Raw genomic sequence first — 26,503 nt, 5'->3', positions numbered from 1 at the left:
GTGCCAAAAAGGTCGTGCTTGGGGACACTTGGGTTAACTTACCATTCGCATCGGTTACTTTTTTTTTTCTTTTTTCTTTTTTGCAGTGTACCGACTTTGTTCGTTTCTTGTGTGTTCTTTATTGTTTTTTTTTGTCTGTGTGTATGCCCGTAATTGTCAAAAAGAGAGCCCTGGATTAAAACGTGTCCTGAAACTGTTTGATCTCGGTTCTCGGTGAAGTTTCTCAGCGGATTTTACGGATTTCATCGAAAGGAAACATGTTGCGGGCGCTAGCAGACTTCAGGTATAGATTCAAAGGGATACATATTTTCAATAAAATATAGCAAGATTATTGATTGGAACGTGATATCCGCAATTTAGTTTCCAAAGATGCAGTATAGCGAAAACAACTCACTCATATTGTGTTCAATGTAGTATTTCAACCGATCTTTAGCCGAATCTTTCTCATTCGTCATTCATTTGATTGGGAAATTGTGCCGAAGGACTATGAAATATTTCGTAAAGATTGTGAAAGAAGAGGTGGGGGAGTCACTAGTTTATATAAATATTCCCTATAAATTACTAGAATGCCTCATGTGCCTGTAGTAGAAGCTGTGTTTTGGAATATCGTGTTAATAAGGCTACACATGTTTTTGGAGCCATTTATCGACCTCTGAACTCTACTGTTACTGCTCTTGAAAAGCTTAAAGAATGTTTGTGTTGTCACCTAAAATCGGATGCTAAACTTATCATAGGCGGAGATTTCAGCTTGCCTAATGTAAACTGTACTACGTTCTCATTTCAGTCTCCTCAAATGAATGAATGAGAGATTCTTGATACGACTTTCAATTTCGATTTACTTCAAGTTGCCAATGAGCCAACTATAACACAAAACGGCGCAGAATCGAGACTGGACCTTTTCTTTGTAAGTGGCAACATAAAAAATAATTTACATTGCAATGTCATGGCCGCGGCATCTCATACCACTAAGTGGTAGTGCTAACAATAAAAGGTGTTTCTTTACAACACCACAATGAGCACCATTCCTTTCCCAACTTTTCATTATGAATCTATAATTGGTGAGCTAAGCTTTCACTACGATGAGTTTAGAAACAGCCAAAGCAGTGTAAACGATCTCTGAACTGTTTTCGAAAATATCGTTCATAACTGTGTAGAAGAACGTTTCGTTCCCAAGATAACAGAGAAATATTAATCTCGCAATCCTGCGATTTCGCATGAAACATTTCAAATTTTGCAGTGGGAACTTAAAAGGTTAAAGACGAAGAAATCAAAAATACTAATTGTCAGGAAGCAAATAGATATATGAACATTGTTTCTGAACCACCAAAACAGCAAATACGTACAAGATAAGTACTGCAGTGCGACACTCCCCTCTTTCATACGAGAGTCTCCTGGGAAGTTTTGGAAATCAATGAAGCCGAGTTTCTCTTCTACTGATGCATTCCTAATAGGCGGAAAATTTGTTCCTGATGACACTTTGGCGTCTACAGCTCTTAGTAATCATTTTAAAAATGTTTTCACTAAGGACAACGGGTGCCTACCTGGTTTCACTATGTGTCTGCCTCCCATTCCTCATGTATAAATCTCAGAAAGCGGTATTCTGAACTTGCGGTTAGATTTAGAGTCACCTGGACATGATGAGGTACCAAATGCCTTTTTTTTTATTGTACGCGCAATGGAGCTAAAAATATTTGTACGTCCTGTTCTCGAGGTCCTTTAGCGACGGTCCTGCCGGATGACTGGAGTACTGGCAGAATTAAACCTGTGCATGAATCAGGTGATAAAAAGTGCGTTGAAGATTACCGTCCTATTTCACGAACTTCCACAGTGTGCAAAATTATTGAACGTGAACACATCATCAACTTTCCTGAAAAAAAGAATAAAGCATTAACAAATGCACAACGTTTCAGGCTAGGGTATTCCACCACTACACAACTGGTTGAGGTAGCACGTGACTTCGCGAAGGCATATTCATTGGTTTCCGAAAATCATTCGATGAGGTCTCACATAATAAACTATTTCCTAATCTAGGTTATATAATTAAAGATGACATGCTACCAGTATGGATAAAAGCGTACCTCTCCAATCGGTATCAATTCGTTTCGTTAAATGGCACTTGTTATAATCGCGTTAAGATATATTCTGGGTTCTGGCACTCCTCAGAGATCAGAGATCACTCCTCGGGTCTTTGTTGTTCTTACTCTATATCAATGACATTGTAGATAACTTCTCCGTAAGCATAAAGCTATACGCATACGTCTGTGTACTCTACGAAACACTTAACACTGTTCAAGATTAACTTAGGTTAAATAATAATTTTTCAAGGATAGTATCAAAAGGATAGTTTAAAGGATAATCAATGGCGAATGCCTGTTAATCTCGAGAAAACCATTTATATTAAAATCACTACCTTTGTTATTTCGTTACACTGCTACTAACGGTTTTCTTTCTGAGGTTCAACAGTACAAATACTTTGGACTTTGGATTACTAATAAAGCGCATGAACGCCACATTGCTACACTAAGTGCACTTTCTTATATATAATTCGTGGGGCCGCAACATTCATATGGGGACGGATTACCAGCGAAGCTGTTTAGGCTGCATACATGGGTTGCATACATCATGAAATCATACATTTTTTTCATACGGCACCACACTTCGCCGACACAAGCGCCGCCGCCGTCACCGCACATCCCATGCATCTGCCGCAACCGCTGCTGCAGCCGCGCCGGCACAGGTGCCGTCGCCACACTCTTTCCCCCTCTCATTATTCGTCAAACAGGATTCAAAACAAATAAAGCGCATAAAGGCAAACTTGCAGCACTAAGTGCACTTTCTTATATATAGAGTTTCTCTTAAAACGCCGAAGTTAGTATGTGGTTCTATTTGGACCCACGATATTGAACTTATTTTTGGAAGTTGGCGGAGTGCTTGAAGCCTGCTTCACCTCCACCGCGGGTCAGCCCGGTATTGCACTATCTCCGGCATCGGCCCATGCATTCCTGTCCACGCGCCATGATACGGACGTCAGCGAGCCAGGTTACCCCCTTTGGGAACGCACGCGGGGGATGCATACGGGGGCTAGAGGTACACAGCTTCGCTGTAAATATTATCCGGGAATGTAGTACATATTGGGAATGTTGTGGCGAAAGTTCTTCGCTAATTGTTCGTCTGAAGGCGTTTATTGAAACCTGATACAGCGCTTGTACGCATTCTTGCCTACAACACTATTTTTTACATATTATGCAGTATGCCGTAATTATTTGGGACCCCTATACTAACACTAACATTAATAAACTAGATAGAATACAAAAAAGGTGGCGTGATTAACTTAAAATTCATATGGTAGATCATCCGTCAGTACCCTCAGAAAGAAAAATGAATTTCCATCAGTTAACCGCCAAAATTGTATATGTCGACTAAAGTTCTATCACCTAAGCAATTGACTTTACAATAGTGACACTTCGAACATTTTCACTTGCCGAAGTGGTTACGTTACAAGAAAACGACATCCTCGAACTATTTCACCCTTAACTAAAATAAAAAAAGAAAAACGGCTCAACCGGCAGCTTGACTGACGTCATGCGAGTCATCTCGCTGCTGTTACAGCAGCTGGACAACTTTGTTTCAGCAGCATCCGGTTTCCCGCTAGCAGTCTTTCCATCACTGGTTGCCTCGGGACTACTGGAGTTCCACGGATTTCAGAATGACCCCACTCTATGGGTGCAAGCAGCCAACGCGCTCGGCGCACGCCATGCCTGGCCCGACAACACGATATGGCTGGTTGCAGCGGGGTGACTTCGAGGTGGTGCCAAGGCGTGGGACAACTACAAAGACATAAAGAAGGGGTCCTGGCTTGAATGGAGTGCAGCTCAGATAGCTGCTTTCGGCCAGCTTCCTTATGCCTGCGCGTCCCCTACATCCCCGAGCGGCTCGTCGTCGTCGAAGATCGCGACCGAGGACCAATGGTTCATCAACAGCGGCAGCGGGTCGAGCCCTCAGCCGCCATCGCATCAGTCACAGGCCTCCGGTTCGAGCTGCTCCACGTAGGCGTCCTCCGCCATCCATAGCGAACACGGCAGCAAGGCCTAGACAGAGGATGAAGCTGCATCTGCAGCGGCGTCGGAAGCAGAGGCATGCGGTGACGATGTGGGCAATGCGCAGTACTGCAACCCTTGGGACACGGACCCATCCGCCGTGGATCTGCGGCTGCTGAGGGCCGAGGAGCAGCGCAACAAAAGCCCCACTCCGGCACACGTCACCCCTGCCGCATAGGGCGCGCCGTCCACCAACGAGATGGCCCGCCAGCGGCACACGTATACGATACGGCGTTAGACTTACGTCTCAAGCGGCAAGATCCCGACCAGGGCTTGGACCGAAGGGCCAAGAGTCCTGTTATCATCCTCCCTAGGCTGCAGCAGCCGCGTGCAGGCCCCCTCTACCCGGTGCCGTCGTCGTCCGCGTCTTCGGAAGTTTCAGTTATACCGGGTCGAAAGGGAGGCATAACAAGATAGTCTTCACTTCAGGATGCCTGTTGCCCGAAGCCACCACCGCATCAGAGGAGCAGTAGCAGCACTTCGGTATCTTCTAGTATTCATCAGCAACCAGCCCAAACACCTCGTGGTTCCAGCAGCAGTAGCTGTGGAAGTTCTTCAGTTCCGATTCCTGCTACCAGAGATCATGGTTTGGCATTCAAGCAAGCGTCAGCGGCCATTGAGCATAGCCATTCATTACCACGGTCGCCTATTTCCGAGAACCCCCCTGCTGCACCTGTCGGCGTGTGTAAATGTGTCAAGGTGCTCCCTTCGGAGTCAGTGCGGCGCCCAAGGTATAGTGGCCACCGCAACAAAGCGCCGCTTCAGAATGGCTCCGACTGTACCCTCCAGTCATTCAGAGCATCACCATCCTTGGACAGCCTCTCCAACTCTTCCTGTGATAATCCTCGGAAACCTGAGGAGAAGCGGGGAGACTTGTAGCAGTCGCACCACTCGCTGTAATCAACGGAGCACCCTTTAAGGGAATCTCCTAAACTTCGGCTGAAATCGACAACGCTGAGCGGCGGAATAATCGTCGGCGAGACCTGCGACCAGCGCGCAAGAGACAGTGCCGCCCGCCAGAGAAGCTGGTTGCGCGCTGGACGGCTCACAAATGTCGACTTCAATACCTGGACAAGTTGCGTGGTTCCAAGCGGGCCGGAAACTTGCAGCGTGGCCGAGTGTAAAAACGAACTTGGCCGCGGGCGCTCGCAAGGCGGGCTCTGGGAAGAAGACGACAATGAAGGGAATAGAACAGCGGGCCCTTCTTGTCTTTCCTTTAGATCTTCCCATTTATATTCACTGGTTTATCGTGTAGGTGAATTCTCTTATATCTGGGCATCACGTATGATGGGTCACCAAACTGGAGAAGCCACAATGAAAAAGTTGCTTCTAAGGCAACTCGGGCCGTGGGATGGTTACGTAAGATCAGTAACCAACGATATGGACTGCGAAGGCATACATTAATTATGATTTGGGAGTGTCTTGTTTTCCGGCAGCCTAGCTTATAAAATTCAACCTCTGATAATATTAGAAAGGGAAGCTCTGCGATTGTGCCTTGGACTCCCTAAGTTTGTTGCCAACACCCTTCTGTATATGGAAGCGGAACACCAAGCTTAAAAAGCAGATTGAGATTACTTAAAGTCCAAACATACTTAAAGATTTACGAATCTCCTCAAAGAAGATCAATGTATATTTTCATTAACGAACCAAGTTCATTTTTTAATAATGATTGGTCGCGATTACACACCCCTCAGATCGTATTCGTACAGGCACAGCTAACACCATTGAATGTGCGAGTTCAACGCATTCACCCAACAAGTCAATCAAAAATAAGCCTCCAGATAGAATTTGACGATATTTTCCCCTCAAATGCTAAACTAATGCCATACCAATATTTAAATTATCAATTACAAGATTACCTTTCTCACCTGGAAACAAACCAAGCCACTGATGCTTCACAGTCCGAAGAGAAGGCTGGCATAGGCATTTTCTCTCGTTCTCCTAATTGGTCCTTTTCTATTCGCCTTCCAGATTACACGCCTATTTTCATAGCAGAATTATTGTCCCTTTTTCTAGCACTACGTAAACTTCCTGCAAATCAATCGACAGCTGTCGTAGTTACAGATTCTCTATCGGTATGTGTGTCGCTTTCCACGGCAACGAATTCACCTCTCCTTAGTTTGCTTCAAAATTTAGTCCCTAAAAGTTTACAAAAAATTAACTTGCTGTGGGTTCCTGGCCACCGCGGTTTATATCTAAACAAAATTGCAGATTTATTAGCCGGAACGTCTCTAAGTGGACCTTTGATCCCTGTTTTTACCGGATACAGCTTTCGTCACTGCATCGAGATACAGAAAATTTTGTTTGCAAAATGATTTAACCAACGTACCGCTGAAACTATCTCCACACTTTCAGCATCTCGGTTTTTGCTGGAATAAACAGTGGTGTCCTTCTCGGCAGCTGGAAGTTACTTACACCAGACTACGCTGTCGCATCCCGCAATTGAAATTTTATTCACATAGAGCTGGTCTCACGATGTCCCCTCTATGTCACAACTGTAAGGAAAGTGAATCAATAGAACACTACTTTTTATCATGCAGACGATATTCACACCAGAGAAAGTTATTACTGGAAGCTCCACTCTACAAAATTGGATTAGGTTTAAACATACCAGTATTGTTATCTATTGGGGCCTCGACACTAGGCGTCACAGAGACGTGTGTTGCGCAGTATTTCATTATTTAACTGAAACAAAACGATTACCCTGCTAATTATTGTATTTGTATTCTACATATCAGATGCATTAATATCACCTAAATTGGTTTTTTTGAAATTCTTTGCTAATATTACTTCTCCCTGGTTGCAACCGCTTTTAACATTCACCTTTCAGTTAGTCTGACTGCTCGCTCGCATGGTAATCTAGTTATTGCAACATCTGCCTTTTTTGTCTTTTACTTTGCGCTTCTTGTTTTCAAATACGAATTTTCTTTAGCATACCCACTGCCGCCCGATTCTTGGCCTATCCCCCTTAGTGGGTGCGAGCCACGACAGAGGTTCATCATCATCATCATCAGCTGGCCCAGGAACGGGTGCTGTCTCTGTGTCTCCTTTATTACGTTACAATATATATAACACGGTTTAAGCCATGGTTTCGGGACTTCAAAGAGGGGTCACGTAAAGCTACCACTACCGCATTTCTCTCAAATTTACCGCTAAATCGCCACTGCTTCTTTTTTCTCCTTATGCGACCCAAATTATGTTTTGACTTTCTGAACTTTATTTTCAGTGCTCGTGAACAACGTTCTGTCGCAATGAATGGAGAGCTCCTGTCGCGGAGCATCTGCAAATGTTTTTCTGCGCCAGGTCGTCCGGCAGTCCTTGGTTTCTTGGAACATATACTGAATCAGTGTATATTCTACGTGCAATGATTTCGAATTTACCCGGACACGGAAGGGACAAGCAGACAGATAAGTGAAGTTTAAGACACTGTGGCGTACTTTGTTTTATTTAGCCGTAGGAAATTAGATGTTTGTTTTCTCTTCACCGGCTTAATATCAAGCGAATGAGAATGTGGGACGTTTTTGAAAGGCGCTCTCACTTGTGCGTGCTTTGGCTCCGTAGCTTTCCCTTCATTGCCACAGAAAGTTGTCCGCGAGTACAGCCGCCTGCTTCGTTGGTCTACGAGAGGATCTCAGACAAAAAAAAAAAAAAAAGCCTTCGGCAAACACCCCTGAAGCAACCAATAAAGCACCCACAGCAATGGCAGTGAACTGAGTCTTTCGTTTTAGCGCGCAGCTCTTATAGGCTCCCGTTTCTGCGCTGAGCGTCGGCGTCCCTCGGCGTATATAACCTTGGGATTCTCTTCATATTCTGCTATCCCCTGCTTGATCTTCTGCAGTGAGGTGTTGAGTCCTATTCCGTGGATGACTCCTCTCGAGAAGTCGTCGAGTACTGCCACGTAAACGGTCATCCCGTGCACTTTCCCTTGAATGTTCAGGTTTGTGAGGCGTAGGAGCTTGTCTCTTGCCTCCGTGCTGGGGGTGAAGAAGACAAAAATTCCTTGCTTCTCGTTCTTGACGAGCTGGCACGCCTCGTTCCATTCAATCTTTGCAGTCATATGGATGGCTTTGACGGGTGCAAATAAATTGCTTTCTCTCTCGGCGTAACTGAGTGAACGAGCACAGCGAAGCATGAAAGAGCGCACGCAGAGTGCAGCGGGGAATGAAAGACTGCGATAGCGAAGAGAGCGCGAGGAAGAAATCGGTGGAGGGGGCTACAGTGATAGCATCAGGCGGAAAGGGAAGGAGGAGAGTATAGGGAATGGGTGAGAAGGAAAGCCGAGTGCCACACGAGACTACGAGATTGCACCAAAGCTCGCCCAGCGCTCACCCGCGAGCGTTGGGCGAGCGCGTCCACTGATACCATCATCATCATCATGGTATCAAACTGTTACGATGGGGTGCGTTAATTATTTAAAAGATGAATTGATGTAAAGGGGCCGCGCCGACACCGAGCCGCTACAGAGACAAGCGCACTTCGTTCTCCTCTTCCGTCCTTGCCGTAGCTTTAGCGTAGCACTATACTGATACCATATACTGATACCATATAAGGAAACAAAGCGCTGTCGTATACTTCGGACCCACTGCGTGTGCGCTATTCCGCCCTCGCCGCCGCCGCTAGAGCGTGCGCATCGGAATGCGCTCCACGCGAGACACGCGGTCCCGTGTTCGCGCTTTCTTTCTGAACAATAAGCGACGCCACCGGTGGAAATCAGTAGACCTGAAGAGCTGCGCTCAAATTTCGCATTAGGGAGCATCGTAATCGTCGGCGAATTTTTTCGTTCTGTACTTGATCCGATCTTCCTGTTCTCCTTTTGGGCTTTGTCTACAGGCAGAACATTTCTGAAGACGGTGTTGGATGTAAAAGCCTCGCTGGGTCTACCTGACCATGCTGGTTTAGAGTCCATAGGCCCTTCCGTGAGCAAAATAGAAAATCATTTCATCAAAAGAATTCAAAAATGGCAACACTTCTATGAGCTATGGCAACGTTGTATCGAAACACTTTGTCCACCTCCCTCCTTTCCTTATTCATGTAGAAAAGGGGGGAGGGGGGAGTCGGAAAGGAACTGTGCGGCAACAGTTAATCATGCGGTGCAAGCTCCGTGTTCCAATGGGTATTCGCTAACACCAATACAAGCTTCGCTTAAACCGATTACTACAGCGCGTGTGATCCGTGTATATATATATATATATATATATATATATATATATATTTCAATATGCGACCGAAATGTTAAATATACAATAACGCATTAATGACCTGGGGCCGAATTCCCAAAGATTTTCGTTCGTACGCGCTGTTTGACAGTGGCCGGTTGCCTTTCCTAATATCGTGTCTAAAGTCATGACCGACTGGCATCTGGCATCCTACGAACACTTCTAGTGTATTTTTTCTTTATGTCTCTTCGATTTAGCTACACTTGCTGAACTAGTTCCGCTGGGGTGCGTGAGAGTGCAGCGCAATTGTACAGACAATTCGAGTGCAGTGCCGACACTAGCACTGCACGTTTATTTCCAAAATTAACACAAATGACTAAGCCTTAATTGTCGTCTGCTCGGCGTGTATCGCGCATCGTTGGGATCGTTACGGTCGTAGAGTGTTCTCTCGCTGACTCAGTGATCTCCGGGCGTTTTTCACTTTGATGGTACCTTGATAGCACCTTCCTCACTTGATGGATGTTTGGAAATTGCTTTGCTTTTAAGTGTGCTCATGCATTTGAGTCTCATGCTCAAAGCTCGGCTGCTGCGCGGACATGTTGAGGTGAGAGGGAGAAGAGAAGGTCACACTTTGCACGTGCACTCACACAGTGAAGTGTTCATCGCTCAGTCCATCACAAGCCGTCATGCAGTCTGGTGCATCTATGGAGAAGCGCAGCAGCGCTTTTGTGGCTTTGCACATCGTCGCAGACACACGACGCCATGGTCCCAAGGTCTACTCTTCTGTAAAAAGCCTGTCATCTAAGGGCCCTAAAGCTGTCCGAAGGGCAAGCCTCTCATTTCCGTAATTTGGGCTGTCATACAAGATGTGTTTTATTGCTTCTTTTGAGGCATTTTATTGCTTCTACAGCCACATGCGTTACAATTTGCACGGTCCGCCATTCCAATTAGGAATGAGTTATCGTTCGTAAGCAAACTCCAAGTCGTAGGCGACATAGTAACATTTCATCCCGTCGAATAAAACCGGGTAAAAGTTGTAACATCATATGCTATAAATCATACCAAATCATCATATGTCTATGGCACATAGGCGCCGGTTGGTGAACTCCGGTGTATTACATTTTCTTAGTGTGATTGTGTGTGAAGACCGCAGAGGTAGCCGCGCTGAATAAAACGCGTTCGCTTTTGGCATCGGATGGGAGGATAGTGCTGCATGTGACCAATGCGGCGACGAGGAAACTGTCGAACACGTTCTTTAATTGTCATTGTCCCCGATACAGCGCACACAGGCAGTCGATCACTCGCGACTGCGCTGGCGCGTCTTGACAACCGGCCGCTTTCGGAGCAGACAGTCGTGGAACATCGGTCTATACAGTCGTCACACCACAAGTCAATCAAGGCACTTTTTCCGTTCGAACGGACTATCTTACAGACTATTATAGTTCTCACAGACGTTGCCAACCTCCTCTATTTATTTAATTTTTTTCGTGACCTTGCTTTTTCTCTCCGCTATTCTTTCTCTCTTTCATTTCCCCTTACACTTCCACCAGTGCAGGGTAGCAAACCAGAATCTTTTCGGGTTAACCTCCCTGCCTTTCGCACCCCGTTTCTCTCTCTCTCTCTATCACTGACAACAACTGCTCATCTGGGCCACGACGCAGAGTTTATAGCAGAGATTGCAGAGCTACCTTTGAATCAGAGGATAAACCAGACATTTGGTGAAGGTTGATGCACATAAAGGACTGTTCTACGGAGGGCGACAAGTTAGGACGCTGTTGATCTTGCGACGTGGCTGATCTTGAACTTCTTGGAGATTGACGTCGACGGAATAACAACCGCATCAGCGGAGCTGGTTAGAGTCGAAGAGCCAGAAGATATATGTAAATGTGAACTTGATTAGAATACGTATCAGGCAGTAAATGCAGAGGGGCTTCATTCAGGGCAAAAGTCGACACTCTCGCAAAGCAAATACGAGAGTACAGAGGCACCGCGCTGCACCTGAAAAGCGAATGCGAAAGTGATGCACTCCCTGAACTGATGCAATAAGTGCAGCCAAATAGATGAGACCTTTTGTGAATACGGGCGCTGAAGAATATTGGAACTGTCCACGGTTCCAACCCTCCTGTGACCCAGTGTCCACCCTCGTGGACATCGGCTTCAACCAGAAATGTAAGCCAGAATACGCTGATGGAACATAAATCTAGATGCAGGCAGTACTAGATCTGTAGTGTGTGAACATTTTGTTGACAACTGTCTTGGAGAAAAATTGATGCTTTGCGTGAGATGTTCCGCTGTATCATCACCGACGACAAAAATGATTGCGTAGTACATTTCAAATACCACCAGATGACGCGAAAGCGATAGGCAACGAACCACCATGTGATAATAAAGTTGTGTCTATGTCTTTATGCAAACAAAATGCGCTTTTATCCGAACAAACTGGGGAAATGGACACTTTGTCCACATACATGGAGGTGCGTGCTGTTAGCGTGTATCCGTGCCAAATGATTAAGGATATATTTTTTCAAGTCGGCGATAAGAACTCACTTTAAAAAGGTGTATTGTGTCGCTGCATGGGATTCTATTTGGGTCTGAAGAGGATAGCAAACTGTGGGTCTGCACAGTTCTGCTTTACATAAGCCCGCGGCACTTGAGATATCAGTATAATTTATGGAAAAAAGCCAGCCCTAATGTGCTAATACAGACAAACCGACGCATGTTGCTGGGCGAAAGCGTACCTTTTCGCCCTTTCTTCGCACATGTGGCGTAAGCGAGCTGATGGAGTGGACCAGTGCGCCGCGCACTCTCACATTCAGGCATCATGTGTTCGAAAATGCACGCGTGTTCTGAAAATATTACTCATTAAACCGGATGACTCCCAACTAACTCGGATCCGGAGCGAACGGAACTATGTATATGCGCGCTCACTAGATTAGCAAACAGCTAACAACGCTCCTCGTGCGAGGAACAGTCTTAGGCAGAGTAGCGATATTACGCAAGATGAAAAATTGTCAAGTTAATAAATAAAATAATAAAAAGAGAGCTGGAGGTGAGGAGTAGAGGAGTAGCGTGCAGACACTGTCACTAACAGTGCAGCACCAATATTTCGGACAAACTGATGTCCTATTCATGTGGAAGCTTAGCACGGATTGCCATAAGTTTTGACTATACCTCGAGTTCTTTAACATGTACGCAAACGTGGTACACGCGCGATTTTGCATTCCGCACCTATCTAAGTGCGCTGGCCACCACCGGATACCGAACCCGCGACCTTCTGTTTAGCAGCAGGACGCCATAGTATTACTGAGCGGATTAAATTCCTGCTCACATAAGACCTACATAATTCGAGAGAATACTAGAAAGAAAGCATATCTGCGTCTTAAGAGCACCAAAATACATTGCCTTAAGTGTGGTGCCGCATTTTTTATACCTGCAGAATATACACGGTGATCATGTGTAGGCTTTACTGAATTTTCGAAAATCGCCTGTAACAGATATATAGCATAGTTCTAGTCCTTGAGTTAGATTATTCAAAGTGGCGGACATTACTTGCACAAAAAAATCAAAGCGCATATAATAAGCTAAAAATTTAATTAATTAATTATGAATTAACTAATTACCTTTTGGCACATACTGCAATTTACAAATTTTAGCGGGTAAGGCTGCAAGGCATATCCACTTGAAAAGAATTGTGCGGATGGCACCATTTACGAAATATGCGCCGTAAAGCTTGCGGTAAAAGTGCACTGTCGTTCCACTTACTTTCTTAAGAAAACGTCGTTTTATTCATTGAAGCACAAAAGTAACTGGAACGCCAATTCTTTTCTCCGCAAAGTTCGGCACTTATCCTGAGAATTCGTTCCTAGTGGATCCGCCTAGCGAACTCGCCGGCTAGAATTTGTAAATTGAAATATGTCCCATAATTCAGGTAATTAGTTAGAAGCTTAATTTGTTAATTGTTGTTAATTAGTCGATTATGCATTTCAATTTCTTGCCCAAGTAATGTCCGCCTCTTCGAGTAGACCAGTTCATAGACAAGAACTGTGCTATCTCCCACACGCAATTAGAAAAAAAAATCAATTGAAGGACTATCGGCAACTCCAGAAACCGTTACTTGTGCTGGCAACACTGTCCAAATAAACAAAGATGGCTACTACATCGAGGTTCACGGCGGCTCTTTCGCTTGCTTTTGCGCTCACGTTTCTTGTTAGTGGCGTCGAATTGAGGGGTTTCGTCGAAGCCGAAAGGGTCCTTGCTGCTGAACACCTTATTTAGATTGGTCTCAAGGATTTCAGGGACGAAACCGCTGAAATAGTTTCGCTGTGCGTGCAAAACTCCGGCCTGCCCAGCAAGCCGCATCAGAATTTTTTTTTTTTACAAAAAAAAAGTATATGTGTTGCAGTGTATCACATATAGCATCTCATAATATATAAGGTAGTGACGTCTGTGGTGCTTTCAGAAGATAAATACGGATATTCTGCACTGATAGAACGAAGCTACAACTGTAAAGTTACCTGGTCAATGTGTCTTGGGATGAGAACAAATGAGAGTTCCGTTTGTGAGTCAGGGTGCACCTTCTTTTTATAGTTCGCGGATACGTGTGATGAGGTCGTCCGGTGACTAGCGCTTGTTCGTGCTCGCAGTAAACAGTGTTCGAGGTAGCGCCGCGGGCTTGAGAGCACAGCAGACACCCGCCGCCCGTACGAATTCGCAAACCCTAGTGAAACGTGAGAAGTGAATATCAACCAGTCGGACCAAGTTGAGTTTCTTCCAACAGGTTTCCAAATTTTAGCGAGAGTTTTCTTTCGTGAAAGTCAGTTGTATTATTGCGATAGCAATTATATGGACACTTCCACCGGATTCCTGCCGTCGGCGTCGCCGTCGTCGTCGCCGTGAGGTTCCGTATAGATAAAATCTTCGCCGCGCGCCGTATGCCCGAGCGGAAGCGTGCGGGGACGCACGCTGTCACGGAGAGCGAACGCACTCAATCACCCACGCGCAAGCAAGGAAGCGGGAAGCGAGCGCCGGAGGGAGCGGGGGGGGGGGGGGAGGGGGGGGCGCACTTTTACTCTGCCAACAACCGCGTTCCTCGCTCGCCCCGCACCTTCTCTTATCTCCACACGGCTCTGACCTTTATGCGCTGTGCATTCGCCGCTCAGTTTCCGTTGAAGCGATAGACCGCACGTACCTTCGCCCGCTGCGGCGTATATGCGCTTGCTGCCAGCGTTTTGAGAGTCGTTGTCTGGAGTCATTCAGTGTGATCTATTCATGTTTGTTTGTGCGCGCTCACACCACAGTTAGTAATAGTCGGGCCACATTTTCCAACGCACGCTACACATGCAATGCTGCCCGGATCGGCAGTGCAGCGCTACAGGTGTGTCCCTTCGCACGCGCTGCCCACGGGCAGCGCTTCTCATCAAAACCACCGTTTCACACGCGCCTTCTCGTGGTCATCGAGTCTCTCTTTATGTCGGTCTACTTACGCCGCAGCACACCTGCTTACTTAATCAGCTCATGTTTACTACAATTCATATTGCTACCAAAGCCGCTCACCTTACTTCGTATGACATTGCTGTGTTGCTATCGCATTCATTGCTTCGCCCTTAGGGCGAAACTGACATTTTTTTATAGTGTAAACGCATGACTTGGAACGAATTGACCCAGCTGTAATGGAATTAATTTAGCTGTGTGCACAGTGTCTGAAAGCAAACGAGCGGCGCTGTGCGCCGGTCTAAGTCTCCAAAGCTGGAGCGTGCGCTGTTTGCGGTTGCTTCTAAATTTCTTGCGAGCAAATAAACATATAACTCAACGCGTCGAAAGAGAAAATAGCATCTTCTGCTTGCACCAGTTAAACGAAAGCATGCTATGAAAACGATATGTCACCTCGCAGCATGTGTCATGATCAACTTCAGACCTTCCGAGGTAGTTACCATTTTTGCTACGGCGTCTGCAGACAAAAGTACATTAGCGAGAATATTCCTGCTGCTTGAATCATTCGTAACACTAATGCTGTGGCAGAAAATTATAAACGAATAAAACCAAATGAAGCTTAAGCGTACATCACGATAGTTTATTAAAGCGCCTGCATAAACAAAATACACTCCGCGATTTTAAACGCCAGCAAGATATTTAAAATAAATAAATAAAAGAAAGCAATGATCGCCGGCAATAAAAAAGCCGGCCCGAGTGAAATGTTTTCAACAAACCGGTATAGTTTTTCCCCAATGCGGAAGTTTCTTATCCAAGTCGCCCTCCGATGCGCGTCGTCGGCTTCTTTCGGGAAAAGATGAAACCATACATTGCTGTCTTACCACCGCGATGACACGCATAACGGTACACAGCAAAAGTCTTTCGACATCCGCCTTTTCTTTTTTTCATTTTCGGGCTTGTGCGCGGCGGTGTCACGACGATTTCAGAACTACGAGGCATTAAGCGCATGCCGTGATAGGAGACCCTATTTCGCTTCAAGCTTGAACCTGGATCGGCTGCTTCTCAGCGCGGCCGCTAGGTGGCGAGCATTTACTTGGAGTCGCGAATAGGGCGATTAGCTTGCTTTCAGTATTCTATGAAATATTCAACAAGTCAATATAAATATAAACCGGGCAACACTTGACTTCTATAAACCAAGGGAAAATGCTGGCTTCAGGAAGGGATATTCTAAAATGGATCATATCCATGTCAACAATCAGGTACTCGAGAAATCTGCGGAGTACAATCAACCTCTCTATATGGCTTTCATAGATTATAAGAAGGCGTTTGATTCAGTAGAGATACCAGCAGTCGTAGAGGCATTGCGCAATCAAGGAGTACATGAGGCAGGCGGGCTATATCTTGAGAAATATTTACAAAGATTCCATAGCTACCTTGATTCTCCACAAGAAAAGTAGAAAGATACCTATCAAGAAAGGGGTCAGGCAAGGAGACATAATCTATCCAATGCTATTCACTGCATGCTTAGGAGAAGTATTCAAGCAATTTGACAGGGAATGCTTAGGAGTAAGGATCAGTGGTGAATGTCTCAACAACCTTCGGTTTGCAGATGTCATTGTCCTGTTCAGCAACACTGGGGATGAATTGTAACAAATGATTAAGGACCTTATCCGAGAAATTTTAAGAGTGGGGTTGAAGATTATTATGCAGGAGACAAAGGTACTGTTCAAAAGCCTTGCAAGGAAACAAGAATTCATCATCGCCAGTCAGCCTCTAGAGTATGTGCAAGAGTACGTTTATCTAGGTCAATTACTGAGAGGGTACCCTCATCATAAGAAGAAAATTTACAGAAGCATAAAAATGTGCTGGAGTGCATACGCCCGGCATTACGAAATCCTGACTGGGAGCTTACTACTGTCACTGAAAAGAAAAGCGTACAATCATTGCATTTTACCGGTGCTAAATGTATAAGGCAGAACCTTGAAGGTTAACAAAGAAGCTCGAGATCGCGCAAAGATAGATGGAACGAGAAATGTTTGGCGTAACGTTGAGAGAGGAAGAGAGCGGTGTGGATCTGAGAGCAAACGGGGATAGCCGATATTCTAGTTACCATTAAGAGAGAAAACAAAATGGAGCTGCGCAGGCCATTTAATGCGTACGGTAGATAACCGGTGGACCATTAGAGTTAAAGAATGGGTACCACGGGAAGGGTGTGCTTGCCGGTGTGAACATTGGTCGCCGTGAGTCTCTCCTTGATCGCCAGTCGTGGTCGGTCGCGCGACATCTATGTCATTCGCCCGTGTTAATGTCCTCCAAGTGTGCGTACAAATCATGGCATGCACTCTATAGGACGCGGACCTTGTTGCATTTTGGGCCTAGACACTGCAGGACTTATGGACATTGCACAACCTTTGGATCACGAAAATAAATTCGAGTGGCTATACCTGGACACTGCAGTCTGGAAGGCAATAAACTTGTCGACTCCGAGACAAGAGCTGTGTCGCATGATAGCACTGTAGCACACATTTCGTATTCAAAACCTCACACAAACTCTTTTCTTGCTCATGTTATACGCAGCTTCGCATTCGACAAATGGACGCAACCCGACCACCACCACCGGCGTCTGCACAAGTTGGACACCGAAATGAGGTTTCGCATGTCTTCTAAGTTCAAAGGTTTGGACGCAGGTTTGGTCAGGGTTTTTTTCGTGATATCCTGAGGATTAATCAAGAATGAGCACATACCTAGTGGCCCAAATATAAGAAATGTAAAAATAAAAAAATCAGTTGAATAATGAATATCATGCGCTATTCTCTTAAAAAATCTGTGTGCTTTAGATAACCTCCAAGCCGACATTATATGCGCAGGTTTTATGTCGCTATTTAATGTTTTATTACGCAGGGAAGAGATGCGCTCACTGCCACAACATTGTTGGTCAAACTTTTCTTTCCTTTTGTTTTAATTTAGGGCTATAAATACCGGAGCTTCCGGGAGCACGTCCCCAGTTGCCCAAGAATGGTATCTCCCAAGTATAAGAAATCAAAGAAAAGGTTAAATATTATGCGCTATTTCATTAAAACGTCTGTGTGCTTTGAAGATCCCTATGCTTCGACATTATATGCACACCCTGAATGTCGTGATTTATCGCTTCATTACGCAGAAGTGAGTTGCGCTTACTGGCATTGTACCGAGTCGATCACAATTAAATCACGTTACCCGGCCGACGTACGAAAGAACTCGAGGATCGATGCCAGTGACACTTAGCAAAAAAAAAAAAAAAAAACTACCAACATAAAATTGCGCCTGCGCAGCTTAGTCGGTCGGTCACTGGAGGCTCACTCCGACACACGTCTTGCTTCCATGCTCATTGGCATAATTCACTTCAACTTGGTGCACTAACATACGGACTAAACCTCGCATAGCTCCAGATCACGATCTTTTCTATGTATCTATGGAAGAGCAAATAATAATATTTTGATAGCAAATGAATGTTGTCATACGCACACTTCATGTGGACAATGAGTTGGTCGACTGCAGCTAATAGTGGTAGCCTACCAAATTACCAATACTCGCCCACTTCTTCTAAGCGGATCTGCATTGGTTTTGCGGAGTCGCTTGCGAAGTTGTACTGTCGCTTTCCACGTTGTTTTAAGACGGTGGAGGGGAGCTCGTTGGTGTTGGATATTTTTGTCCATAAAACAGTAATTTGCTTCATAATCGCGCAGTTACAAGTCATTTCGCAAGGACCGTTTCTCTTGTGGTTTCAGCTGGAACACTCAACATTAGCCGGAACCTAAAGGTGCAATACAATATATAGGAAAATGATAGAGTTTAGAACCATTTCTGTAGTGGTCAGTGCACATGCGCAAGTGGGCAGTTATATTCTTCGAAAACAGTGACTGAATGGCCACAGCTGCTTCCGAGCGCACTGCCGAGTCGTGCGAACTTGGCTCTCAAATGGCAGAGGCAGCCGAGATCAATTCGTTTACCTGTAGCGAGTGCCCCTTCTCTTCACCCTACCCGGGGCGATGCGACGGAGAGCATCCATGGAGACACCCTAATTAGCTCGCTCAGTTCGGTAATCTGCCTTCCACGTACTGCACCGCCAGGTAGGCGCAACGATGTCGAAGGAGCACGCCCTCGGCGCATCGTCTTTCGTTTTCTTTTTTGCTGAGATTTTGGCTGAAAGAAGGTGACTCTGTACCGTGCACATATCAAGCATAGAATAATATTTATTTCGAGCGTGCAGTCACTCTTGATAAAGGCGTATACAAGACTATGGCCTCTCTGAGAGGCATATAAAAACAACGGTGCATATATTTGATAAAGACGCGCAACACGTGACACACGGCCGGCGCGTGCCGGCTTTGAGACTAGAAGCACTGGTAGGGGATGTGTGGTGGTCTATGGCCGGCTGCCGGCCATGATGCGGCGCAGCCAGCGCGCCGCGTTGGCCACTTTTGCGTAGATGCCAAAGCGTCCTTGACGCGCACAGCCTTCGCCGAAGCTGGTGACGCCAAACACCGTCCAGCGACCACGGTCGTCCCTAGCCAGCAGTGGACCCCCACTGTCACCAGCGCAAGAATCGACTCTTCCGCGCCGATAGCCAGCGCACATCATGTTGTCACTGATGAGGTAGTCGGCGTACACTGCGCGGCACTCGGAGTGTGGCACGAGCGGCACCTGTGCCTGGTGCAACAGGTCGGAGCCGTTGGCGTGCCTCTTGCTGAGCTTGCCCCAGCCAAGTATTGTGGCCAGCGCTCCGGGAGGGGGGGTGTCGCCTTGCTCGGGCAGGCAGGCCGGCAACACGTAGGGCCCGAGCGTCAGCTCGCTGCGCAGGCGCAGAAGCGCCAGGTCCATGTCCACGGTCTCGGGGTCGTATTGAGGGTGTGCGATAGCCTCGGCTACTCGCACAGTGACTTCGGAGCCCTCGGGACGACCCAGGCTGTGCTCCCCGGCCAGCACAAGGAGCCGCCGGCGCAGGCAGTGTGCCGCCGTGAGCACCCAGCCAGGGGCTATCAATGTGCCGCCGCAGAAAGGTTCGCGCCGCCGGTTCAGTAGCGCCACCTGCGCGAAAGGATAAACTCTGTGTAAGGTACACTCCAGCGCTCAAGCGTGACTTGGCATCGAACCGATGTGCATTGATGTGAACAAGCTGAATTCGCACGACAGTCGTAATCATTTGAACTTGAATACCGAATGAATGCTTTCACTGGCAGTCTGGACCAACAGAATGCGAACCTATTTTTATTACCTCCGGGACATTCTAAATGCTGCTCAAGCGGCCAAAACAAGCGCTATATGTGCCACACATTCACTTTATACCTTTGAAAAGATGTGCAGCGCATTGTTCAGCACGTGATGACACAGCCATGTCTGGCAGTGAACGTAAAGTACGCAATCACCATAGGATGTCCAGCAGCGTCATACATATTGTACACTTTTTCTTGCTACCGGTGAAAATCAGGGAGCTGAGAACTCCAAGTCTGTCAGTGGCGCTCAGTGGATCAAGAGGCGCCCTATCGCTATCACGCAATCTGCCGTGCCCAAGAACTATGGGAGTAGGCAAGTAAGGTTTCCTTCCTAGGCATGCTGCGGCACACCCTCCATCGTGTCGCTTGGCTTGTTGGAGCTATTTCGCACGCCATTGCAATTGACGATAGGTGTCCTGGTATCGACCACGGAAGAGAGCGTCAAGCGCTTTCGCTTTCAGCAACCACGATGCCAGTTCCGTCGCAAGACTCGTGTTAACTTCCTGTCGGAAACAACGGCGCGTTCGTCGGTTCCGCTTCTTGCTTTCATTTCTCTTTTATCGTACATACATCTCTCTTTTATTGCATATGAAACAGAGTTAGGGCACCCGTATTGTCACTCTATGGCGTAACGCTCAAATTGCGCATCTCGCGTCGTTATGACGGCCAGCCTAAAATGTATGCGGAGTCAATAATTTTAAATGACATTTTCAAAATGTCAAGCTCTTGCACTAATTGGCATACGCGTAATTATCTCCTAAAGATTGGCAAATTCAAGGCCAAGTGGCTAAATTGAAAATAAGAGCGGCGAGGAGCAAGTGCGCGTTTCGCTTGAGTATGAATGATCGATTTATTGATTCATCCTAAAGCAACACTGGGGCTATGTAAGATGCCATAGTGTAGGACTTGGCATTAATTTTGACTACCTGGGATTTGTGTATAGACGTGCGCCTATACTTATTGGTGCACCAACGTTTTGAATGTCGCCCCAATCGGAATGCGGCCGCCACGGCCCGGAATCGTACCCCAGAAGTGAGAACAGCCGTATCTACGCAACTCCTTTGCGCAGTAAATAACTTGAAAATGTCAAAAGTGCCTAAGTCTTTGTGACTGCCCCCTCCCCTCTCCTCTCCGTTTTTTCTTTTATATACAAAGTGTAATACATCCCTTTTCACCCCGCCACCCGCACACACATGAAAATATTTCATGTGCACGACTATTTAGCGTGCTGCGTTCTAAAAATTTAAACCGTTGCTTTAGATATATTTTTTTCCAAGTCATGGACAAGCCTCCACTTATCTATGACTATGCCTCCCGACATTGCCCTTCGGTCGTAGAGACGGTTAAGCGCTTTTATTTAGCCTTGTAACAAAGCAAAGTTCTAAAGGCTGAAATCCAGTTCAAATAGTTATGAATAATGCATAGCTAGCTTTAGTTCCTACTTTTGTGTTCCTTGGCTTCTGAACAGCATATAAAGGCGTTTGACGTTTTGCTGGCTTGAGGCTCAGAATGGTGTAAATAGGATGTAACGGGAACCAGCAGCTTCTTTCACGAGCGCCGACCACGAGCTGCCATGTGCAAACACGGTATTGAAGAGGCAACTGCTTATTTAAATTTATGCATTTACTTGTCGTATTACCTACAGCACCTGACATTAGAGCGAGGAGGGTTGGTAAACGAACAATATATGAAAGAACGAAAAGCAGGTCAAGCGATTCATAACACCCAAGTGTAAGTGAACATTATGCAAACTCGCAAATGCGCAACCGTCGATATAGAAACAAAGGGAAAAAGAATATATAAGGAAATACTACATTTACGACCGTGGTAGAGTCTATGAGAATAATTAAAATGTGCACCCGTATTCAGAAAGCACTTCTTACGCTTAATCTGTAAGATTAAGTACCAGTCAATAGTGACAGCGAAATAATAATATTAAAGCGGCCGGCGAATAAGCAACTCGTACGAACGAAAAGCTTTGTGAATTCGGCCAGTGGTAGGGTGTGTTGTGGTTGCCAGGACCTATGACGAGACATTTGTTTTGCCGTGACGTCTGACCTTGTCGAGGCCCTGTCTGTGCCATCGCATTTGCCTCAATTCTGTAGGTCTATAGCTATTGTTGGTATGGACAAATTGAACGAGCGGTCTAACTTATGGTGATAATACGTCACCCTGTTACAAACGAGTCAATTAAAAAAAAAAACACTTTAGTCGTGACGGTGTGGTCGTCCTGCTCGCTTGACTTTCCGACCAGGTAAAATGGGCGTAAGCTGGTCGTAATTTGGTTATTTAGTGAATTGAACTGTTCACTCGGTCCAAGTAACACTATACCCAAGGCGACGTGGAAACCACAACGAACTGTAGTACTGGCCAGGTACCATTCCGCACACGGCGATAATCTCGGTGACCCGGTAACTAAGTAGAAAACAACGGCTTTCGTCCCTCTTTCGCGCTCCTTTCATGATTCTGAACGGGACTGCTTGTTGTGCAAACTTACCGGCAGCTTGGTCGCGCCTACCATGCACGCAGGCGCGCCCCTCAATGCCGGTTTTGTTCCTCCCTCTGTGTGTCCCTTCTGCGCAGCTTTCTTTCCTGGCTTTGCTAGTTCGTACGTGGTGGTTAGGGCGGGAGGGTGCACGGAGGTCTCATTCCCCGTCTTCGCAACACACTCACCTGCCACGGCCACCTCCCTCGGGCGGCGGGCTGCCCTCCAATGATGCGCAGAGCTGGCCTCTGCGGGCTTCTTGGCACGCCGCAGCTGCCCAGCTGGGTCCCGTCGTCGTCCTCATTCTCGGAGACCCCTCCTCCTCTGGCTGCGAACGAGAAAAGAAAGGACGTTACACTCGGGCGTCTGCGCGGCAAGCTCGTGCCTCAGCTTTGCCTGAGGGATCACACGCTCGACAGTTCGCACATCACAAATCCGCAAAATTAGCACATACGACAGCAGTCCTTATGGACGTGCACGTCGATAGCGATAACGAGTGCGTCGAAAGTCTAACCGGTTTCTTCATAGCCATCTCGCGTTTGGCTATCAGGTTTGGCCTACGCCCGTTGTTGCACACGAATAGCTTTGTGAATGTGAACACAGGGCCAAAATACACGAAACTTCTCATTCGCTAGAACTGTTAGTCACTGGCCGGACGCAATCGCTGATAGTTCACTATCACAATCGGCGGACGTCCTTTCACTCTTTCTTTGTTTGCCTCTCTATCACACACACATACATACCGGAAAGGAGAAAAAAGGTTGGAAAAGAAACAGAACCGAAGAGAAGAAATCCAGCCACGCAATTAAATGAAGCCCACCGGAGCGCAACAAGTCTCTGGCTCGAATAGCATATATGAGAGCTTGCTGCGTGTCGGACGTCGGGGGCTTACACCATCTGTCACCGGGGCCTCGAGACCCACTGTGAAAAAACTTGTGGCCTGTCCGAGGTGTTCTGTTTCTGCAAGTAGCGGATGGTCCGAGTCATCTGCGGTGAAGCCGAAGAATAAGGTCCACCCGGTGACAGATATTGGAGCATCGAGTCTACCAACCCCTCACCCAGAATACCATCCGCAACGGCTTATGGGGCACAATCTTATAAAGCAGTCTTGCAGCAACTGCGCGAAGTGGACCTGCATCTATACATCCATTTCAGTAATTGATTGATTGATTGATTGATTGATTGATTGATTGATTGATTGAAGTAAAGTTCTCAAGGCTCAGTCAACGTTGTTTCCTTCAGCGAGAATTGGTCATTGCCTTTTTTTTTTCATAATGCCGTATATTTAGTTCAGTGTCTTGTCCAGCGACCTTTCTTCAATTGAACTTCAGGTTAATTTACGTCGTAACATTCCAAGGCTAGAACGTTACGATCTTTCTAATAAGGGAACCTATAAGGCTGTATCTTCTCAGAAATAATTTTTTCCCTCCAAGCATGTTCATTTCTTATCCGTCCCTCCGATTCCGGCAAAAGCGGGGACGAGACTTCGCGCGAGCCAATGACGGAGAGTGAAAAGAATGAAAAATCGAAAGAATCGATACAAAATATGGTCCCTTAATCACTTCAGACGTGCTTCCTGCAGCTTTCCGCGCAAATATGTCGGCGGCTTAGCTATTATGCGACGTGCATTTACAACATACTCCCGACGAAGAAATCAAACGGTTGACGTGACCATGGCTATTGGACTACGCATATAACATGCCCAAGTAATACTTTACTCTTGAGAGGTGCCTACGTTTACTTCAGACTAAAAAAAAAAAAAAGGGGGGGGGGGGGGGGGGGGCCTTGAGATATCTTAGCATTACATCTTAAGTTATTGCGGAACCTTTTCTTTCGCTCTAAAAACTGTTGACAACAAGAATAATCGTCATCCATCTCGCGTGGCTTTCCTTTCTTCAACGCTGCGCACCTGGTACTTGCAGGTGACGAACGGCATGCGCGTTGTCAGCGTGACATGACATTCCTGACAGGAAAGTAGCGAGCACAGTTTTCAAGAAAGGAAACGCAAGCCAGACGAATGACGATTATGCTTTGGGGACTAAATACGCCCCAAAGGGTGTCAACTGCTTTTAGTGTGTTTTGATAGAGCGTGGATTGCCAGAAGGCACATTTTCTTTAAAATGTTGCGCTACCTAATATGAAGAAGTACGGCGTCATTTTGGGCACTTGAAATATGGCTTCTTTTATATTTTTATTTTTTTTAAATAATAATCTGGAGCAGATACCGCCATTCGACCTCGCTATGGGGCTTACTCAAAAGAGACGAATAATATTTGTCCGAAGAAAAATTGAAATGTTTTGTTAACTAATTAAAAAGCTCCACTAATTAAATTTTTAATTATTCATATTAAGACGCACATTACATTTGTAGAAATTAAGTTGGGTAATAACGAGGTTTTATATACTTTGCTAAAATTACGAGACTATAGCATGAGTTTCGAAATATCTTTCTCAAAAATGTGCCACAAAATGCATCGGCATTCTAGTAAACAATTTTCCGAAAGCCTCCTTCATGCAGTTAAGGAAGAAACAAACTGGAACGCTACTGCATCTGAGTGGAGTTATTGGGGACGGATATCTCAAGACTATTCGTTAGTATGCGGATTTGTTTGTGGGCATGACTCTCCGGTTATCTGGGTTCATTGCTGCAATTGCAGCATGTGCCATAAAGTCAACACTTACAATTTTAATGTGAGAAAATGGATAGCCTAGGGCCTGAATTCACAAAGAAACTTGCGTGCTAGAGTACTGCGTGAGATTAGGCTCCGGCTAATTGTGATAACGTACATATTAGCGAAGGGAGCTGGCGAGCGGTGAACAACTCATATTAACGAAAAACTTCTTGGACTTGACCCAATGCACTGCCATTTCTGATGGAATTGGTCGTCTCGGTTGGTTCGTTTGTGAAGCCGTATACTTAAAGCGCCCTTATAGCTTGGGAGTCGGCCGGTAATTGCCTGGGCGTCGCTTTTCGTGACGCAATAACGCATTCAGAAATTTATAGTATTGCTGCGTTATAAAACCTCAAGTTCTCCTCTCCATTGAGCTTTAACCGAAAACTAGTGATATCGCACGCCCGCAGTAGGAACAACTTCGTATATGTGCATCACTAAAGGGCACACCGTTGCCTGATCAAAAAGAAAAGAAAGGAAGGAATTAAGAAGGAAAGTGAGATCGTAGCGTAGACAACATGGCCGGCATTTTTTCTACATCCAAAAAGCTAAATTAGTGCCCAAGGAAAAAAGACAAATCTCGCAAATAGCTATAGCTATATGCATCATTTTCAGGCGACACGTTGATTATGGTCGTTACCACTTTTAATCTGGCAGCAACAGTCGAAAAGGCGGGTGTGCTGGACGCTGAGAGAGCGGCAGCGGTGCAGTGGCAACTCGCCGCCGCTCCCTCTCGTCAGCAGAACGTGGTAAAAGCCGCCAGCGCGCGATCAGCCGCGCGTCGTCATCGCGCGAGTTCGGCCGCACCGTTGTGCTCACTGACCTGAGGCGAAGCGCTTCTCGCAGGGGCTGCCGCGCACGTAGCAGAGTGCGTCCTCGTGTAGATGGCCTTGGCCACAGACCAGCGGCATCTTGCAAAGCCTCTGACGCCTCGTTTTGCAGTCGCTGCTGCAGGGAGACCAGCCAGACCAGTCCGAGTAGACGAGGCTCTGCAGGTGGTGCAGCACGCGGAAGTTTCTCTCTGAGGCTGGCGGCCTCCTGGCCGCGCGGGCACGGAGCCGCGGCTGCGGGCACCGTTTCCCGGGACATGCGCGCACCTCGAGCCACATCGGTCCGCACTCGGAACCCTGCATCGCAAGCCATACGCATTCGTGGTCAGCGACGGCCCGTGGCCGCGCCGGGACCCTCGAGGTGTGCCGGCACTCACCGGCGGACACAGTTGGCGCCGGGTCTGCTGGCATCGGCGGCAGGCGGACCAGGGACCCCAGAGTGCGGCGGCCGTCGGAAGCAGCAGGAGCGCGGCCAGCGCGGCCGCTCGGACGGCGTTCAGCACCATCTCTGGCACACGTGGCCTCAGTCCCGTGCCAGGTGAGCGCTCAGGTGGGGGGTGCAGGTGTGCCGCAGCTGCGGG

The 26,503-nt window shown here is 46.7% G+C and overlaps 2 protein-coding genes and 1 pseudogene across 2 annotated transcripts in view; 2 read left to right on the top strand and 1 right to left on the bottom strand.

The window, feature by feature from the left end:
• The first annotated feature begins 2,798 nt into the window (after window positions 1-2,798).
• LOC119437923 (U2 spliceosomal RNA) lies at window positions 2,799-3,001 on the top strand (annotated as a pseudogene).
• Window positions 3,002-18,897: 15,896 nt separating this feature from the next.
• LOC119433128 (serine protease 33-like) lies at window positions 18,898-26,428 on the bottom strand. The gene is made up of 4 exons (XM_037700268.2): window positions 26,300-26,428; window positions 25,916-26,219; window positions 22,609-22,748; window positions 18,898-19,750 (listed from the first exon to the last, which is right to left on the bottom strand). The coding sequence occupies exons 1-4, from the start codon at window positions 26,426-26,428 to the stop codon at window positions 19,088-19,090; spliced, it is 1,236 nt and encodes a 411-aa protein (XP_037556196.1). The 3' UTR covers window positions 18,898-19,087.
• Window positions 26,355-26,503, top strand: part of LOC119433139 (high affinity copper uptake protein 1) — a 109,157-nt gene continuing 109,008 nt past the window's right edge. The window contains exon 1 of the mRNA XM_037700279.2: window positions 26,355-26,460. The gene's annotated coding sequence lies outside the window, so the exon portion shown is untranslated. The remainder of the gene's footprint in view (window positions 26,461-26,503) is intronic.

The sequence above is a fragment of the Dermacentor silvarum genome, chromosome 1 (genome assembly GCF_013339745.2).
Source record: "Dermacentor silvarum isolate Dsil-2018 chromosome 1, BIME_Dsil_1.4, whole genome shotgun sequence".
Lineage (NCBI taxonomy): Eukaryota > Metazoa > Arthropoda > Arachnida > Ixodida > Ixodidae > Dermacentor > Dermacentor silvarum.
The sequence above is the reverse complement of the archived record's forward strand: the minus strand, read 5'-3'. Positions and strand labels throughout refer to the sequence as shown.

Coding starts and splice junctions, on each gene's coding strand:
- LOC119433128 (XM_037700268.2), bottom strand. CDS start 26,428: ATGGTGCTGAACGCCGTCCGAGCGGCCGCGCTGGCCGCGCTCCTGCTG. Junction 26,220..26,299: donor GGCGCCAACTGTGTCCGCCG/GTGAGTGCCGGC, acceptor CTTGCGATGCAG/GGTTCCGAGTGCGGACCGAT. Junction 19,751..22,608: donor GAGGGAGGTGGCCGTGGCAG/GTGAGTGTGTTG, acceptor CCTTTCGCGCAG/GTGGCGCTACTGAACCGGCG.